The 20,237-nt window shown below is 45.1% G+C and overlaps 1 protein-coding gene across 1 annotated transcript in view; it reads right to left on the bottom strand.

The window, feature by feature from the left end:
* The window catches only part of ccdc88ab (coiled-coil domain containing 88Ab), a 114,527-nt gene extending 94,812 nt beyond the window's left edge, over window positions 1-19,715 (bottom strand). The window contains exons 1-2 of the mRNA XM_056608878.1: window positions 19,141-19,715; window positions 18,921-19,021 (exon numbers count right to left, since the gene is read on the bottom strand). Of these exons, the coding sequence (XP_056464853.1) occupies window positions 18,921-19,021; window positions 19,141-19,206 (167 nt within the window). The 5' untranslated portion in view covers window positions 19,207-19,715. The remainder of the gene's footprint in view (window positions 1-18,920; window positions 19,022-19,140) is intronic.
* Between the last annotated feature and the right edge of the window lie 522 nt (window positions 19,716-20,237).

Raw genomic sequence — 20,237 nt, 5'->3', positions numbered from 1 at the left:
CATAACAAATAAAGATCAAGAAATAGGGAGAAATACAGAGGGGAAAAAAAGACCAACAAAATCTCGACAACTATCAATTACGATATGAAGATGCGGCAGTAAAAATCAATCAATCAATTCAACCCCAAAATATATATAGCCAATGAATATGAGCCTATTCTCCGTACTTGCTTCAAAATATCAGATTTCTCGATTTTGGAAAAAATGAGAATCACAATTTTTTTAGGTCACGATTGAAATCACGATTCTTCTAACGATTCTTATTGAGTTTGAAAATAAAATGCATTTATTCGGCATTTTAAAAAAAAAACACAAAACTTCACAGTACCAAACTGTTCAAATAAAAAAAAAATAGAAAATGTTCAAATTGAATATAATGTACAAATAAATATGTATCCAGCTGTTCTGTAATTTCTATAAAACGTTCAATGAATAAAATAAACATACTAGAAAATTAAATAAGACAGAGCAATTGGTTGTAATCGACATCTGTCCTGCCGTCTTCGGGGTTGTGGTCTAGTGTTTTTGTTTCTTTGCCAATTCATCGTAAGCGACTGTGATTGTGAGGCTACGTTTACATGATGACGGTCTGAACAGAAGACGCAAAAAGGGCGTCGCGTCTTCACTTCTTATTCCGCGTTTAGACAAGCATTATCGGGAGGAAATATTCGTGCATACAGTGACGCAAAAGTGTGTGGATTTAGATTGGGTTAGCATGTCAGGCGGCTAGGTGGTGTTGTGATACACCATCACACAACACCACCATGTCTGAGTGCATGCGTAGAATCTTCCTTCTTCTCTTATCTGCGCCGCGAAAACCAAAACATAATTACAGATCCTTCTCTGTTCAATAATACTATCTGTACTAGGGATGGGCGTGAGGAATCGATTACTCGAGTACTCCTCGTTACAAATGAACTCGGTTGGTGGACAGGCAAACTCGAGTTTGCATATACACACACAAACAACGTTTTCTGAAGCAAATGTATAAATTTTCTGTGTGGCGCCACTAACGCATGCCGTGGGCACAAAGCAAATTAAATTAATACAATTTCTGTGTGGCGCATCCGTGTGCAGGCGCGCCAGAATTCAAAAAGTTAAGAGATGGCGAGAGGCGGTTAAAGCAAAGCTTTAGGGCGAGGGCGACTATCTGGCGGCGCGCACAGTCGCAGCGGCCCCTCTTGAGATCTGTGAGATTGAAATTGAATGTTTGAATGTGAGACGTCCTACGAACATAGTTTATGACAGGGAAACAATATTAAACATTAGGACATTGAGAGCGAGTAACATCACTGGCATTCGCTGGCATCTGGACATACTACGCAAACACAGGATACTAATGGACACTGACACCGTGCCCGCAACTGCCCGGAGGCGGAAGCAGCAGAGACGGGGTGGACGTAAACAAACTGAACAGCTTCTTTCAGCTCCTACCCTCCAAGAAGCGCTATCGCAGCTTAAGATGCTCCACCACCAGGCTGCGGAACAGCTTCCTACCTCAGGCTGTCAGGATGCTCAATGCACCAGCGTCCCAGATCTTCTCACTGGACTTTATTTATTATTTATTTATTTATTCATCATTGGGACGTTTGTTTGTTTGTTTGTTTGAAATTTATGTTTGATCTTGATCCGTGTGAAACGCCTTCTTGTTTTGTTGTTCAATCAACAAAATGACAATAAATTTGATTTGATTTGATTTGATTTGAAACACAACGGTGAGTTCGGGAAAGCAGACCCGCAGCAACCAAGTGTGTCGGCTATATTCACCGGCGAAAGACGCAGCTGTGATCCCGGCCGTGTACATCACAACGCTGAGTATTTCCATTGTCCATTTGCTGCCATTTTATTTGCAGCTTTAAATTATTTGCAATGGTTATTTGTTTTTTTAAACCGTTACAGGCCTTGGTTCGACGTAATTTAAATTGTGAGACACATATTTATTTTTGCAAGGAAAATGTGTTTTGAACGTTTGCAAAAATAAATAATGAATACTCTGATAACTGACTGTTTTGATGGAGAATAAGCATTACATGTTTGGTTGGCAATATTGCCGTTCATCATTAGGCCTATTCCTGATGCAGATGCGTTGCATTCTAAAAATAGATTTGATTAAACGAGTACTCGATTGATCCTCGAGGAATTCCTTCGATCATTCGAGTTTGGAATTTACTACTCGTGCCTATCCCTAATCTGTACATATCCTGTACATTTCGTGGAAAGACTCCTGTAAGTTTATTAGAGCTGCCAGAGCAGCTTGACCGTCAGACGCATGGAAATAATCCAACATGTTTGTTTATTTCCCTGTGCTGGCGCTGTATGTGACATAAACTAGTATGCGACGTGAGCAGTTCTGAGCAGAGTTTTCTTTCAATATTCGCTCGGTATCTCACTATGGGACACGCCCTTCGCGCTGTCCCCCAGAAGAAAGTTTACACTACGCCAGTCGTGACTGGCCAACAGACGTGAAGTCTGCTTGCAGAGGAGGGACTCCCTCCTACTACATAAGTCCCGTTGTCACGTCATCTCTTCAGTCTTTGACCTCTTCTTGCTCCTAGAAGCACCTCTCGGACAGAAGTTGTAGACGGCCTAGCATATTGTTCCCAGAGCGAGCTAACCCCTCGGTCATCGAACGCTAGCCTACATCGCTACATCTGACCTCTGTGAGGCTAAAAAGCTGACCTGTCACCAAACAGCGGCTGGTCATAAGCGGAGACCATGCAGTCTGAGGTTGAACCTACCCTAACCGATGGCTCGGGGAAGCCTCCGACAAAGTCCTGCATGTGCGGGAACAAGATGTCGGGAGCTGACATCTTGTTCTGGACTGCCGTCCAGAGCCGACTGCTTCCAGTCGTCAATGACCGAGAAGGGCTACAAGGCGATGGCCACGACAGTGAGAGCGCTCAACGCACCGTCGCTGCTGCTGGCCTACCAGGCGGAGCTGGAGGGCGACGTGTCTTCGTCACCCACCCCAGCCCTGTGGGATGAAATGTGCGTTGTGACGGACCTATGCCTACGCCTTCACAGGAGCGCTGTCCAAGCGTCCTGAAGGGCCATGGCGCTGATGGTCGCACAGGAGAGAGCAAGGTGGCTGAACCTGTCCAGTCTCTCTCTGAGGGAAAAAACCCAACTCCTCGACGTGCCTGTGGACCCGAAGGGCCTGTTTGGCCCAGCCTACGGCGTCATGCTAAAACGCTGGGAGGAGAAAAAGAGGGAGGGTGAGGCGCTGCGACTGTGTCTTCCCAGAAGAGCGCCTTTCCCCGCCAACACACCCGGCCAGGTGTTCACCCAACACCGCGCTCCTCCGCCGGCTTACAGCATCCAGAAGAGTCAGCCCCACCCAACCCACAGGGCCGGCCGGGGCCAGAACAAGCCGACGGAGCACAGTGGCGCGTGGGCGAGGAAACCAACCGCTCGCGGGGCGGCGCCAGGTGGCCGTGCGGCCCCTTCGGCTCAGGGAGCCATGAATAACGGCGCGCTACCTGAGGCGCTGAGACCAGGAGGGTACGGCAGGCCTGCCAGACGCCGTCGCCGTCCCCCCTAGATGTTCTGTTACAAACCCGGTTCCAAAAAGGGTTACAGAGGGCGTGTTCCAAGCCCTACAAAATGCGTGCAGAAGGCCGTTCGGCCTTCACAGTTCACGTCACGAAGGAGAGAAGGGCCGGACCTGCAGAGAGGTTGGTGAGTGGCATGCATGTGGTGCGTCAGATTGGGTTATAAAAACTGTAACCCCCCGGCTACAGGCTCCAATTTACGTCCACTCCTCCTCGTTTCAACGGGATACTGCAGTCGTAGGCCCATGGAGAGAAAGCTCATGTTTTAAAGGAAGAAATCACCTCTCTAAAAAACAAAAGGGCAATTCAGATTTTTGCAACCGGAGAAAAACCAAAGAGGTTTTACTCAAGGTACATTCTAGTCCCAAAGAAGGGAGGGGGCCTCCGGCCGATATTAGATTTACGCACTCTGAACAGATTCATGAAACAGTACAGTTTCAGGACACTGACACACGCCGCTCTCATACGCTTCTTGCGCCCGGGAGGCTGGTTCACAAGCATAGATCTGACGGACGCTTATTTCCATATCCCCATTTATCCCCCTCACAGGAAATATCTCAGGTTCGCCTTCCAGGGCGTAACGTATTTGGTTGTTTGTGAAATGCACGGAGGCTGCTAACGCGCCCCTCAGGTTGAAGGGAATACGTTTAGCAACGTACATAGACGACTGGCCTCAGCCACACAGTCACCCCAGGAGGCTAAGGCGCAAATCAGATTGCTCATATCACACCTAATATCCCTGGGTTTCACAATAAACGTGAAAAAGATTGTTTTGGTCCCTATTCAAAGCATAACGTTCTTATGCATCGATTCAGTGACGTTCAAAGCACGTCTATCCGCGGAGAGAGTGGAAGCCTTTCAGGCTTGTCCGGCACTTTTTCACAGGGGGACGATGTTGAAGTTCAGAACATGCCTCAGACTATTGGGTCTGATGCCGTCGGCGCTGGGAGTAGTCCCATTTGGCCGCCTCCATATGAGGCCGGTTCAGCGATGGGTTGCATCACTCAGACTGAACCCGACGTGCCATGGCCATCGCCGAGTTTTAGATCTCCATGGCATGCGTCTTGGCGCTGCGCCCTTGGGGACGCGCGTCCTTTTTAACTACAGGCGTTACCATGGGAACTATCCTGGCAAGGAAGGTCCTTTCGACGGATGCCTCTCGAGCGGGCTCGGGAGCCGTATACGAGGGCAGAGCAATAAATGGCACAGTTCACATATTCAGTTTGTTCACATAAACTGCCTGGAACTTCAGGCGGTGTCACTGGCGCTGAAACATTTTCTTCCCTTTCTGAGAGGGCAGCATGTTCTAGTCAGGACGGACAACACAACGGTGGTGGCGTATATAAACCATCAGGCACACAGACTGACCATGCGGGGCAACGCCCACCTCTCGTCGCTGAGAGCGACACGCGTGCCGGACGCGCGGAACTGGGGAGCAGATTTAATGTCCAGAGGCGACCCTCGCTACACGGACTGGAAACTGGACCACATCGTGGTCGTGAACCAGATATGGGAGATATAAAGTCGAGCGGAGGTCGATCTCTTTGCATCAGAGGAGAACACTCAGTGCCCTCTGTTGTATTCCCTAACCGGTCGGAGTGCCCCAATGGGGCTGGATGCTTTGGCATACGAGTGGCCACGCGTCCTCCTGTACGCTTTTCCCCCATTAGAACTGATCATTCCTACTCTTGCCAGAGTGCGAGAGAAGGGTCATGCGCTGATCCTTATAGCCCCCCGTTGGCCGGGGAAATATTGGTTGGCGGAAATAGTCCAGTTGCTGTGCAGCCAGCCTTGGCCTCTGCCTTTACGCAGAGGCCACGCAAGCGCATGGGGAAATCTTCCATCCTCATCCGGAGCGCATGGCTCTGTGGGTCTGGTCCGTGAAAGGATGAACCTAACGACGGCTGGACTCCCATGGAATGTCATTACGACTATCCAGGGCGCCAGGGCTTCCTCTACGCGTTACGCATATGACGGGAAATGGCATGCGTTCGAGGAGTGGTGCGCAAAAGCTGGGGAAATAGCTTTCCAGAGTCCCGTGCCGGTTATTCTGACGTTTCTACAGGGCTTGCTGGATAAAGGCCGGGCTTTCTCCACTGTCAAAGTGTACTTGGCCGCTATATCGGCTTGTCACATAGGTTTTGGGGACAAAATGGCAGGCCAACACCCTATCGTTTGCCGGTTTATGAAAGGTGCACGCCGTCTTCAGCCGGTGTCGCCGTCTTTGGCTGCTCCGTGGGATTAATCCACGGTGCTTGATGCACTGTCTCGCCCACCGTTTGAGCCCTTACAACAGGTAGAGCTTTAGACGCTCTTGTTTAACACGGCTTTGTTGCTCGCGTTGGCCTCGGCTAAACGCGCGAGTGACATCCATGCTCTTTCGGTTAGCCCGGCATGTATGCAGTTTTTGCGGGGTTAGGGTTAGGGTTAGGGGTTAGGGTTAGGGTTTTATTAAAGCCGAATCCTGCGTTTGTTCCAAAGGTATTCCAATTTGCGTTGTCATACCGCCCTATTGAGCTGTTGGCTTTCCATTCTCCTCCCAGGAGCAGGAGCGGCTGAATGCGCTCTGCGGCTGGATTCAGGAAATCGGAGCAGCTGTTTGCATCTTGTGCTACGTCACACCTGGGGAAGCCTCTCTCGAAGCAGTGTTTATCACACTGGATCGTGGAGGCTATAGCCATGGCTTATAATAGCGTTGGTTTGGAACCCGCTATCGGCCTGCGCGCACAGTCGACTTGCGGCATGTCCACATCCTGGGCACTGTTTCAGGGGGTCTCAGTGGAAGAGATATGTGCGGCTGCCAGCTGGGCGACGCCTCACACTTTCACTAGATTCTACAGGTTGGATGTAACTGTGCCTAATCTGTCTCACACGCGTTGGATCAGTGAACATGCCTGTTTGATGGGTTTGCACTGGTACTTCTTTGGCAATACGGGAGTTACTATATCCCAGTGAGATACCGAGCGAATATTGAAAGAAAACTTAAGGTTAAGAAATTCACCAAGGTTTTCTGATATATGAGTGAGGTATCTCACCAGACCCCCCTCCTTGCTCGGAGCGAGGAAGAGGTGTTTGCCTATAGACTGAAGAGATGATGGGACGACGGGACTTATGTAGTAGGAGGGAGTCCCTCCTCTGCAAGCGGACGTCACAAAGTTTGATTAATTGCACAGCCCTATGTATTTAGAGAATTCAATTTTATGGAGTTACATTTTTTATCCAAGTGTAAGATAGAGTAGCCAGTTCTTTAATTATTTCATGTTTTGGAGACGTGATTTTTTTATGTTGTTTTCCTGTTCGTTATAAAATCTAAAAGTAGGCTATCGAGATGTGTTCACACCAAAAGCGAAGCCAAAATCAAGCACCAAAGTTCAAATATTCAAATCAACTAGAACAAATTTGCATCGTTTGCGCGATTGGAATATCGGCATGTGAATTTCGTTTCCTGGTTTTAAGCTATTCTATTGACAAAGTGTTAAACTCTCGCAAGCAGCCGCTAGAGGGCTTCCGTGGGATACTGGTTAAGGAGTTGGAAAAGTAACCGTGGGTGGCTGGTTCGTATCCCGACCGGTATACAAAAAATGTGTACGGGGGCAGTTGTAGTGCAGCACTCTCTTACGTCCTTATCCACCATTGAGGTGCCCTCGAGCAAGGCACCTCAAACCCCCATCTGCTCCCCGGGCGCTGCACTGCGGCTGTCCTCATGCTGTCCTCATGCAACTCATGCAAACCGGGTATGCCGGTTTGCATGAGTTCACCGGTTCCCAGATGGGTCAAAAGCAGAAAAGAATTTCCCCCAAAAAGGGACAATAAAGGATCATTTAAAGGGATACTTTACCGGTGGAGATATGAAGGTTACTATATGAAGTAAATAATTCTATGTAGTATAAATGAAATCGGTTCATCTTAGCCTGAGAAAAGGACAGAAAGTGTCTCTCTGGCTCAAAAGTAAGAAATCTTCCAACTACCATAGTGCATTGCGCTCGCTGCACCGCCTGCCTGTTTCTGTTTGGAGGGGGAAGGACCAATGGTCGTAAGCAAACTTTGTGTAAACATATCCCGGTGATACGTTGACTAGTTTAGACTTAGACTTTTTTGCTAATTACAGTAGCCCAGCATATCAACTATTTGAACTCAACCTTTTCTCCCCAGTTGAAATAAGTGTTTATCTTGTACAGTAGGCCTACTTTAGTATAAAAGCACTTGGGTTAGTAAACAAATCACAAAAACCAACATGAATTTTAAGTTTTATTCATGAAAAAAAGGGGAACTATTTACGCATTTTAAACATGTAGGGTGCGTTTGCTAGAGTCAAAATAGTCACAGCTCATCTTGAGCATCTACTGTCTCCTGGTAGCCACGGTACTGCCCATCTTGTGTTGGGTAATTAGCTCTGATGGCCTGGACAACACAGGAAGCGATACTGTCTAAGAAAGAAAGAGAACAACATTAGCAAAGCAAGATAAATTATGCCTTGAGTAGCCTATACAGCATTACACAGACTTCAAGCTAACGTAACGTAGCTTATGCTCAACCAATAAGATAGGCTACTTTTCTGATAACTACATTGTCACATTTCCCGGGACTCAAAACTATTGGAGCCAATGTGTAAAAAAACAAACACTTACTCTATGCTTAGACGTCTGTTTCTCCCGGCGGGCTTTGGCTTGCGTTTTCAGTTCACTTTCTGGGTCCGGAAATATGTATCCAATACCCAACTGTTCAGATTAGGGGTAAAGCCTGGGTGAGAGGTTACACACATCACCCCGCCCTCACCAGAATCAGAATTTTTTTCTAGAAGAAACTGGCATCGCTGAAATTCGCGGCAGCACAGGGACTCTGTGTTAGTGTCTATAGGCGAACGGAGCGCCCCGGCGCGCTCTGGCTCCTCGTCAACAGGCAAGGCTTGTTCATCTGCAGCCGCAGCAGCCTCTTCCTCCTCCTCCATTTGTGTCAATTCTTCCTGGCTGTATTCTGGCTCGTTCTAATAGCCCTGAATGTCAGAATCCAACAATAGATTTTCAAAATCCACTTCGGCTGTTTCACGTTGCAAATTTGTTCTCTAGCTAAGCGGTGAAGAAACATGGCTGACATTGTGTTTACATCTCGTACGCAAGCTCCCGCCCCCCCTCATTCCTTATTGGTGTGCTCAAAAATTTGCCGAACGAATGGTTTGTAGTCCTCGGCCCTTCTAGCAGGCAAGCAAAAGCAAAGTTCTCCAGAGATGACGTCAAACGCATCATTTGACATCATCTCGGGAGAAAATTTGATCAGGAAAGCTGGGCCAAGGGAAGACTGGGTTTGACTGAGTGGAAAAAAAACTTTACTTTATATTACAATAGCGATTTTATAATGATAGAACACCGGTTCTGAATGGGTGAAGTATCCCTTTAACTTAGAGGGAGTGCGTGGCGTTTCCTGGATCGTGGCCGCGCATTTGGTAGGGCCGAGCCGCAACGAAAAATCTGCCTGAACCAGGCCGTTTGCTTCACTCCATTCAAGCCATCCGGAGAAAAATTGCATCTAGACGGCTTTGCATGTATTCGCACCGCGCCTTAGCTTTTGGTGCAACACATGGTCACGTTATTCGAGGAAGTTTGTATCCAAAACGTCAGTGCAAGTAAACATTGGCTTGCAGCGCCGACTGCCATGTAGAATGATCAACACAAACAAATAACTGAATGAGAAAATTATATTAATTGTAGTTTATCACTAAGTATGCAATAAGAGGACGTTTTAGCCTACTGCAGGTAGAAGAGAACAAAATAACTAGGTATGCGGCTGCAGAAATGGCTAAGGGATGCCTTGGGGTTAAATTATTGTCCGCAGAAACTTAATTTAGGGCCTGGCTGGTTCCTGTGGTGGAAACACACTTTGTTCCTAGTTCTGGGCTAAAGTTCCTGTTGTGGAAACACAGCTAAAAAGAGAAATAAATACTTCTTCAGTCTACACAATGAAATTATGAAATCTGTGACATTTAGATAGGAAGCACATGGTGCTTGTAACGACATGTAAATATCAGAGATCATAATCTTTTAGAAGGGCCTGTCCCACCACAAACCGATTCACACTCTATGGCCAGGCTGGCCTCTCATGGCAGAGGTGCTATCTGTCTTTTTTGTGAAGCTGCTTTAGTTGATAAAAAGCTGACAGGAGAAGCGAATGTTTGTTTTTCTGTCAGCCAGAATGTGAGCGATAAAGATGGCAGCCTTTTTATTGTTGAAAAATTATTATAAAAGGCAGACAATCATAATTCAAACCATGTGGTCTTTTGTGGGGTCCTCCGCTTATAAAATAGGATGGCTTTAAAAAACGGTCCTATAGAAAGACATGCCCTATTAGAAAGTTTACAGGAATCAATTCCAATGTTTACACAACTATTGTGTAGGAAACCAATATGTGTGTGTGGGTGTAGATATATATCTATATATATCTATATATTATGTATATGTATATGTATATGTATATCTATATCTATATATAAGTCAAAAGTACTTTGTTGTGCCGTTTCCTCCCAAGGGCATTTAGCTTAAAGATTAACTGAAAGATGAAAGATTTGTTGATATAACAGATGTATTGTCTGCCTTCTCATTGGTACAATAACTAAAAAGGACTGAACTTGCTAAAAGGGATTCAATTGTACGGTGAAAGGGGTGAAAGTGTTACAGGGCGCCGCCATGTTGGATTTCAACAATCAGTTACGTCACTGGCCTGTAGGGCTGGCCCGAATGCCATTTTTCAGGCTTCGGATACTCGTTGGTTTTTCAGAGCGAATATTCGAATACTCGTTCCAGAAAAAATAAACATAAAAAAAAACATTAATAATCCCTATATACTCCCTGGAACCGATTTTGACAGTATCTGCATATTTTGTTGAAGATTTAATAGCTTTTGAACGTTAATTAGTAGGCCTAAGTAGGTTGAAGTTCCTTAGTTTTTCCCTGTGAAAGCGAACAGCTGTTGCTCCGTTCCAAATCAGCTGTTCTCTGCCATCTCAGCCCTTACGGGAGCTTTTCAATTCATCCTGGAACGTGCATCTTTTCAGGGAATTTATACAATAAATCCATAACAAATACCGAATATTGATTGTCTTATGTGTCCATATTATATCCATTATATTGACCGGGTATTCCCAAGACGCTCACGCTCTGCAGCAAGCCAGTCACAGGTGATTGGTGCGGCGCTGTACAGCGAACGTAAACAAACAACTAAGCTAAGGATTTAAGTATTACTTTTCCTCCAGAGATCCCGCTAATGTTGTGTTATAAAGTAAAGGGAAACAAGATATCTATTCTTCCTCCACCTCTCTCACTTCTCTGCTTGGTGTCGCTGACGCTTATAGTTTGCCTCCCTCGCTCTGGTAACGTCACGTACGTGAAGAAAAAAAAAAAACTAAGCTCCGAATACTGATTTAGGCTTCGAATACAAATTTTCCGAACGAGTATTCGAATATTCGAATAATTCGGGCCAGCCCTACTGGCCTGGTAACCTACTCCTACTCTGTGGCTCTAGCAGCCATAGTAGGTAATGAGTCAGGCTCTGAGGCTCGCTGAAATGTCTACGGAAAAGCAAACAACCAGGTCTACAGGAGGATCAGGCCTATAAAAAAAATTGTTTGGTTCCGGTTTTCGACCAACCCTGTCAATTTATGTGCGACCCAAAATATTTTATGAGCTTTAATAAAAAAATAATTTTTTGATGCAAACTATAATTACGTTTTTGTACAGCTCCTCTTCATTCTATACAAGGATGAGCGAATTTTCTCGTTTTTAAATGAAAACAACCTACCTATCATTCGCTGCCGCTGGAAAAAATAAAATAAATTCCCTACCTACCCATGACCTCAACCGACAACCAACAGGAACCAAACATTTTTTTTTTTTTAGGCCTCATCTTATTGCATTCCCCCTGGCTGCATTAATGAATTATATAGGGCCATGGCAGCTGGGGTTAGGGCTGGGCGATATATCGAATATATGTGATGTATCACGAGATGTTCTCCAGGGGATGTATAAAATGCCCCTGTCGCGAACATCGAATACAAATTGGCACGCAATGTTTCTTTTTGCCGCCGCCGGCATACTCGTTGTGCTTTCACGCGACGGGGCGACAAGATCTCATACAAAGTGAACGTAGGGACGCGTATCGGGCAAAATTTTTATTCGCGCCACACTTTCGCCGTGCACAGGCGCTCGAGTTGAAATATTTCAACTTTGATGCGAATTTCGCGTGATGACAGCCAATCAGCGTTCAACAGCGTGGCCACTGAGTGACATGTGTAACGTAACAGCCAACCAGCGTTCAATCGTCAAACTCGGTGCAGTGCAGTCCGGGGTGAACTGCAGCATGGAGGAGAAAGTGATTGTTGCCGTTTGCGACTCCCGGAGCTCTATATATAATAATATATAATATAATTGTTCATATAATATCACGGCCAAAAGCTCTGTGCGCCTCCGGATGGCCGTAGCGTGGGGAGCTCATAGGGATTGGGCTTCTCGGGGTTTGTTTAACGCACAGTGTTCCCTTCTCTCGCTCTTTCCCGTGGCTCTCTAAACACACTCACTCCCCCCGCCCATTGCGAGTCCACGAGATTCTCATGGACGCACGTGTGTGACGTAGTCTGGAAGGCGCGCTGCTGTAGGTGTGTGTACCTCCGACCGGTGAGTGAGAACAGCCAGAGAGAGAAAAAAGGATGGAAACGGAGGATTTGGTTTCGAAAAAGAATATCACTGGATCCTTCGTCTGGCAGTGTATATATAATAATTATTATTCAAACCGTTAATAAATAATTAACGGTTTGAATAAATGCTGTGTTGGTAAATCTAACTTGCTGTGATTTTCCTTTTCTTATGATCAGGTTCTAAATTGTTCCAATAGAAAGCACTAATGAGTTTAAACAATATGTTGTTTCATGTAATCTACATGCAGACTTATGTTTCAGTAATACTAGAATTATACTGACGTAACATTATGCCAGACATGGTTGAATCGAGCATTTAGGATGTGCTCTAGAGGAGATTCAAAATATATCGAGATATATATTGTGTATCGAGATATAGTAAAAAAATATTGAGATATTCATTTTTGGCTGGTTTTAGGAAACCAGCCCTTAATACATGGCTGGCAGCCTTAAAACTGACTAACCCTCCGATGTCAATCAGCCCCTGTCATGTCAATCTCCACAAGCTAGCACTCCGACCATAAAGTGTATAAACTATTACCCAGACGATATCACAGATCTATGTTTCCAAGCTGCTAATTAAACCACGGCGGTTCTGTAAACAGAATTTCCACAAATGTCTCCTTCTACTCACCCTGTTGTTCGCCGACTAGCCGATTGCTGATGCATAGGGAGTTCCACTCGAAGAAGTAGTTTCATAGTAAGATGTATCCATGCAATATCCATCTGTGCAATATCCATCAACATCCACCAGAAATTAACCTCCAACATCCACCTAAAGTAAACGTGACACTCGTGAATCCGCCTTGCATCTATGCTCCTCCGCGGGTGTATCTCCCAAAGTGCATCCAACATGTCTTTCAGGTCCCGTCCACCCGGAGCTGATTTTTTTGTGAAACCATGTCTTTAATAACCATGTTATTAGGCAGGTAATAAACCATGTTCTTTAATAGGTCCATGGTCCGAGGGTGGTTTCGTGTTAGGATTCGTGTGGCCGCCTGAAGCGACGTTAGAGTTGCTTCAGGCGTTGAGTTGTTTTTTTTTAATTATTTTTGTAGCTTTAAATACAGCCCCTTGGTCAAAACAAATTACTAACTGTAAAAAGTATTTCTACTCAATCTAAAAGGTTAAACAACTACTATCTCCTCCTCGACTTGAATGTTTTTATACAGCGCGCAGGCTGGATGCGCGCAGGCTTGATGCGCTCCACTTATTTTTTTGGAGAACCAGCGCTTAAATGTGTAGGTAGTACTACAGCGTTTGTACAGCTCGTTGTGTTTCCTCAATGAGTCGGTCTTTACGGAGATATTCCTGAAACGCATCAAAGGAAAACGTAGGGGGAATGATCATTTTCGCCTTGTTACTTTGTTGCTATTTATGGGGCGCTCCAGTGTCTCCGATCGGACGTCCTTTAGAGAGAGCATGGCCACTTACAAAACCTCTCTCTCGCCACACAGCATCCGAAATGCCCTAATATGCATGGCTATGCAACCTAATCCCACCATTAGATGGTCAAGGTTGACCGGGATCTCTCGGCAGCAGACCGATTCAATGGCAATGTCCATGCTCCGGCAGCACCCACACGCACACTAGTCCCACCCACACGATCCGAAGGTGGAGCTGGAGCCTGAAATTGATCTCTCTCCACCGGGTGGCAGTCGAACACTACAGGCATGTCCCTCACAGGCTCAGATGCGTAACCAGCCATATTAAAATCACTATTTTCTGCTGTGGAGCGTAGAAGACGTTCGCGTGTCTGCAGCAACGAACTAGTCCTACCATGCCAGTGACGTCATCGGCGCTTTAATACTAAAAGACGCATTTTCTATTGTTGCATTTGTTGATTTAAAAAAAATAAAAATGCTGTACTTTTTTTTTTATATAATGGTCATAACTAACACGTTATCGATGGATTATTTCAGTTAAATTCATCTTCAAGTATGCTGGTCATTTGACCTACTATGGTTTATATTCCTGGCAGGTGACGCCTGATGTTTGAGTGAAGCTAAGTGTCCCTCAAGGATCTATACAGGGCCCCCCTCTGTTCAGTCTTTACATTAAAGGTCCCATGGCATGCTACTTTATGGATGCTTTTATATAGTTGTTAGTGGGCCCCTAATACAGTACTTAAAGACGTTCAGCTTTGCTGCAGAATTACAGCCACTACGAGCCAGCCCCACAATGAGCTTTCCACAAACGTGCCGTTCTTTTGAGGCGGGTCAAGGTGGAGGGTTGGGGTGTGGCTAGGCCTGTCACGATAAGAAATTTTTCTGGGCGATTAATTGCCCCAGAAGTTATTGCGATAAGCGATAATATTGCAGTTTTTCAACTAATATAATGATAAATTACACCCTTTCGAAGATCAATAAACTTATTTTTTAAAAAACACTGGAACTGGACGTCTGGAAGATATTTAAAATATCCAGAATAAATTAACAAATAACCAAAAACAATCTATTATTAACAAAATATGCTCTTGAATAAAAACGAAACAACACCAAAAACAATGAATAAAATTGAAACACTAAATAAAAAAGATGTAAACGCGATTGCGCTTCAAAAAAGAAGAAAAAAAGCGCCAGGGCTCCGCCTCCCACACAGACCATGCAACAAGTGACTGACACTTGACGAGGGGGTTTACTCGTTGTGCCCAGTAATTATGAGCCAGAGCCCGATTTCAACCCGACATTTGTTACTTAGTCCTACCCTGCTAAATATATATAAATATATATAATGCATGGAACGCCGGTCATCATTGGGAAAATAAGCCCCGACAGGGCGAACAGGCGACCGACGCGCAGCGGAGGTGTCTTGCTTTGCCCTGAGGGGCTTAATGACCGGCGACGTTCTAGACCGGCGACGTTCTAGACATTATCCCGCTTATTACAAGGCTACTTGCCAAGATGAAAAAATTACTTCACATGGTGCGTCTTTTTACAATTTATTCGTTAGCAGCATTCGTAGTGTTGATCAGCAGAGAAATAGTCCGCCAAAGACGTTGACGTTGCTTAGCAACCGAAGACGCTGGGGTTGACAAGTTACCGGACTACTACCCATGCAAGTGAACGGAGCGTTCTACGGCATTGAGAAGACCCGTGTAATGAAGGCCTATAATATTTCTGTTTATGGCATAGATTTCTTCTCAGATTAGGCCAATAAAGCAATGATTTAAAAAAAAAATAGTGCGAATGGAAATTATTGCGGCCGGCAGAAAATTATCGCTCATTTAAATTTATCGCGCAATTAATTGATTTATTGCATATCGCGACAGGCCTAGGTGTGGCCCTGAGCAACTTGCGGCCACGGTACCATGCGCTTGTGTTTACAGTGGATGTATCGCAATGGCGATAGGCAAACTCATAATAATTAATAAAAATTATAACATAAACATAACATTTTCCTGCCATGGAACCTTTAATGATCTTCCCACAGTTTGTCCATCAGTACACATAAAAATGTACTCAGGTGACACTGTCCTCTATGTGCATGCTAAAAATAAACAACAAGCCACACACCAACTGACTGATGTCATGGGCCATGTATCCAACTTGCTAACTAATTCATGCTTACGCCTGAATATAAGCAAAACTGTTTGTACGTATTTTACAAGATAAACTACAGTGTCCCATGACCCTGATGTCATAATTAAGCAAGAGAAGGTCAGAGTGGTGCCTGACTACAAATATCTGGGAATCATCCTAGACTCCCAATTCTCATTCAAAAAGTGTGCAAAAAAGGTTGCAAATACCATCAAATTTCAAATTGTAGGCATCTAAGACCATATTTACCAATGAAGGCTCTTCAAACATTTGTCTTACCGTTTAACTAGCTGGTCACAAAGAAAGATAAGGACAATAGAGTAACCAGAGCAACCGCCAGGGGGCACTGCATAGTACAGTACAGAAAAAGCCAGATCGGACTCACAGCCTTTTCAATCAGAGCCACCAATTATTGGAATAGCCTGCCCAATGAAGTAAGGGAATGTCACAGCCTTACAACTTTTAAAACCAAACTCAGTTTGGTTTAGAGAGAATCAAAGAATGTACCATGTACCAAATGCTTAAATCCATAAAAATATATATATTTTTTTCTTTCTTTCCATCTTCATACTGTATCCTTACTTTGTGTTGCAATTAATATGTGGCGGGTATAGTGTGGGGCGTGCAATGTCAGCGTCTGTTTGATGGTGTGTTTATATGTTTCTTTAATTTTCTGGCTTATTTACAGCAAGAAACTTATTTGGCAATCAATGAGCATTGTCCCTATCAACTAAATAAATTAATAAATAAAATAAACAGTTACCATGGTTTAAATCACCCAGTAGTGACATTTAAAATGCCAAATGTCCTCAAACCATAATGTTTGGATTCTTAGCACATGTTCCCATCAATGTCTGAGTATATCTTAAGAGGTCATGGGATTGGCATCATGAAACAAAGAGCGACAACACATTTAGAAGGATCTGCTTAGGAAGCAGGGAAATCAATTGGACACTTGTCACTCAGACCACAACGTTATTGGCTCCCTTTGGCTGTCCGTGAATTCTAATTGGTTTGACAGCGAGGCAAGGGGAATTCTTATGGGCTAGATAATGGACAGTGCTAGGGTGGTGGGGCCACCGTGCCATCTGGGGCTTTCAGGAGGAAACCGTTAGCTAATCCCAGCACCTCTCCCCCTGTCACGCTGGACAACTGCTAGGGCTGCCAATCTGTTCGTGTCTCCCAGTCAACAGATTAGATAAAGAGGGACAAACATGTTTTTATGCAGCAATTCAGTACTGCAGTTGAAATTACCAGCCACCAATTGGGCAACACTAAAATTGTTCAGTGTTCAAAACACTAGGAAATGCCAATAACTTTGCCATGTGCCAGCACAACTGGGGGCAGTGGTCATATAGCAAAAAAACAAAAATTCACTTCTGTCTAAAACCTCCAAGAATACCATGAATGCCTGGTGAAATGGTTACACAGCATGGGAAATCACTGTTAATGGCACTCACAAGGTCCGCTCTGTTTGGACTTTGGTATATAAAAAGTTAGCATACAGTAGCAACCTTCACAGCAGAGCTGGCCATAGACAGAGTCCAGCCTAACCGACACACCATCTGACAAAAGGACTTCTATGTGCTGCCAAGATTAGTGCCAGCAGCTGACCCCACACCCCAACACACTCCAGCATCCTGTTCAGCAAGTTGTAAAACAGTCCCAGCTCTTTCTGCTACATGCTACAGAATACAGCATCAGACCATCAGAGAATAAGGGGAGATTTTTTGTCTAAGTATTTATGAGACTGATACATGAAGAGCGATCCTACGGAGGAGATGGTTGGAGATACACTAGAATACGATCACCAACGTGTGTTTGTAAAACGCCATCGACCACACACTCCTCCTGACCTACATGGTTCCATCTTACAGCACAATGTAGTGCCTCTCTCCAACTCCCATCTTCTCTCTCTCCCTTTCTCAGGACTCTCTCAACTCCACATCTCCACCACGGGCCTGGTGCTCCGGGTCTAACAGGCAACAAGAGAACCTGGGGTTTTCTTTGAACATTCCTGTGCGACCCTCATTGACACAATTACATGAAAAGGAAATGTCGGTCTTGCCCTCCTCCCTGTCTGTCTTGCCCTCATCCATAACTCACGTCCCCCTAGCAGGGGACGTGAGTTATGGATGCAGTAGGTGTCCATAACTCACGTGCTGCCTGCTAGTACCGGGAATTCAAACCAAAGAGGAACTCATCATGGGGAGGCTGCACTACAGTAAGGTTACAGACAGACAGACAGACAAACAGGGGCTTTTGTTGATTTCTCCACTCGAGGCAGGAAATGGGAGAAAGAGGGGAGGAGAAGGGGGAAGACAGGAGAGGATGGCAATATTGTGCGGAAGACCATGTGGAGAACAAGAGAGGAAATGGCCAGTGGGGGTTAATCAGCTCATTTTATCCTCCACACAACTGTACAGTATAACCAGAAACACTGCCTTCACCAGCTGCTCCAACTCAAGGCAAGCTTAGCAAATTAACCTTCCCAACAGCAGTTAATAGAAAAAAGCGCTGACACTTTTTTGCAGGCATCTATAATTAGGCTACGTGTGGAAAATATGAAGGAAAAAAAAGCTTTAGCAAAGGGGAAATAGCAGCGTGGAGCCAGACAAAGGAATGGAAAGCATATCCGTCAGACCCGTGGATGTATGGTTATAGGCTCACAAGACGGACTGATATCAGGCGCTATGCGTCCTTGAAATAAAATCTGCATCATGCAGTAGGCTTTAGCTCTGGTGCGTCTTTGTATCTGATAACGGGGCGTGCAGAGAGGCGACCAGCTTTAGATGACAACAGAACAGAACAGAACATCTTCCTACAGGAAGCAGGGCGACTGCACACTGATCGGTCTCCCGCTAATGACTTGTGCCTGCAGACGAGCCTGTAGACGACCGCCCCCCCTAAAAAAAGCCTCGGGGATAAAAATAAAAACCAGCCAGATCTGTGACCAAATGAACCAACCCTGGCCCAATATAAGGCCCTATTGTGCGCAGTCTATAGACGCGGTGTTTGCCTGCATGTTAACAGAAGGCGACCCATTTTAATTGTAGTCTGGATGGATGTTGGGCTGCGTTAGACCACGTAGCCATGACACGTTTACATTGAGGAACACAGGAACAGGGGTAATGGGATAGGCCTACTTACATCTCAAGCATAATCTCGTTCAGGTATATCCCATCCACCAATGCAATATATTCCGATAGTTTGGATCCATCGCTTGTCGTCTGATGGATCACATTCTTCACCTAAACACATAAACGCATGTTAAATACATCATGTCGACACACATTCTACATTGGTATAACATGCGTGATGGATTGGGGGACCAGGCTAAATAACCGTGAATAGTGAGGACATCCCTTACCCAAGAAACCAGAGGCGTGAGCATGAAGTCCTCCAGGAGAGGAGTAAACACCTCACTGTCCATCATAGCGTTTAGGGTTTCTACCAGATCATGAAACAGCTCTTCATTCCTTTAAAAGATCTCTGATCTCCTTTTGGTGTCTCCCACGCCCCTCCTAGTGTCCGTTTATCGACACTCTGATTCAGTTAAACCAACCCTCAGCGGCCCAGCATGCTGGGAGCTGGAGAACGAAGAACATCAGTAACACGTCCTGAGACGCTGGTGGTTCCAGACTGACCGTCTTCTCTGGTGTCTTATATCCTAACAGCCAGTAGCCAGAACACTGGTTCGGTCAGCCGTTTGTTCAACGGAACGTCTCATCTGGAATCCCAGAAGAAAAGTGGGACGCAAGAGCTCGTCATCAGTATTCCTCCTCAAACACCGGAAACCCTCCCGCATACAATACGATAATCCAGCAGCTCACTGAAATTCACAAAATCCGTCCTTTCCGTCTACTGCACCGCTCCTCGTGTGTGTCTCTCCTCCAGAACACTGACGGCTGCTGCTGCAGACTACTGAACACAGCCTGCAGTACTGAGGACCGCCTCTCTCTCTCTCTCTCTCTCTCTCTCTCTCTCTCTCTCTCTCTCTCTCTCTCTCTCTCTCTCTCTCTCTCTCTCTCTCTCTCTCTCTCTCTCTCTCTCTCTCTCAATTCAATTCAAAAAAGCTTTATTGGCATGAGAATTATACATTTGCATTGCCAAAGCAGGTGAACAATAAAATAAACAGCGTTATAATAATAATAATAATAATAATACATTTAATTTAGAGGCGCCTTTCAAGACACCCAAGGTCACCTTACATAGCATATAGTCATCATACATTTTTAAAAAAAAACAAGACATTGTGGAAAAAATAAATAAATAAATAAATAAACATAAGCAATAAGAAATAAATAAAACAAAAACAAGACAAAACAAAACAAAGAAAAAAAAACAATCAAAACAGTGATCAGTTAGACGTGTGCGAGTTTGAACAGGTGAGTTTTGAGTTGTGACTTGAAGGTTGTAATGGTGTCTGACTGTTTTATGTGTGGGGGGAGGGAGTTCCAGAGCCTG

The sequence above is a fragment of the Gadus chalcogrammus genome, chromosome 15 (genome assembly GCF_026213295.1).
Source record: "Gadus chalcogrammus isolate NIFS_2021 chromosome 15, NIFS_Gcha_1.0, whole genome shotgun sequence".
NCBI classification, from domain to species: Eukaryota; Metazoa; Chordata; class Actinopteri; order Gadiformes; family Gadidae; genus Gadus; species Gadus chalcogrammus.
The sequence above is the reverse complement of the archived record's forward strand: the minus strand, read 5'-3'. Positions and strand labels throughout refer to the sequence as shown.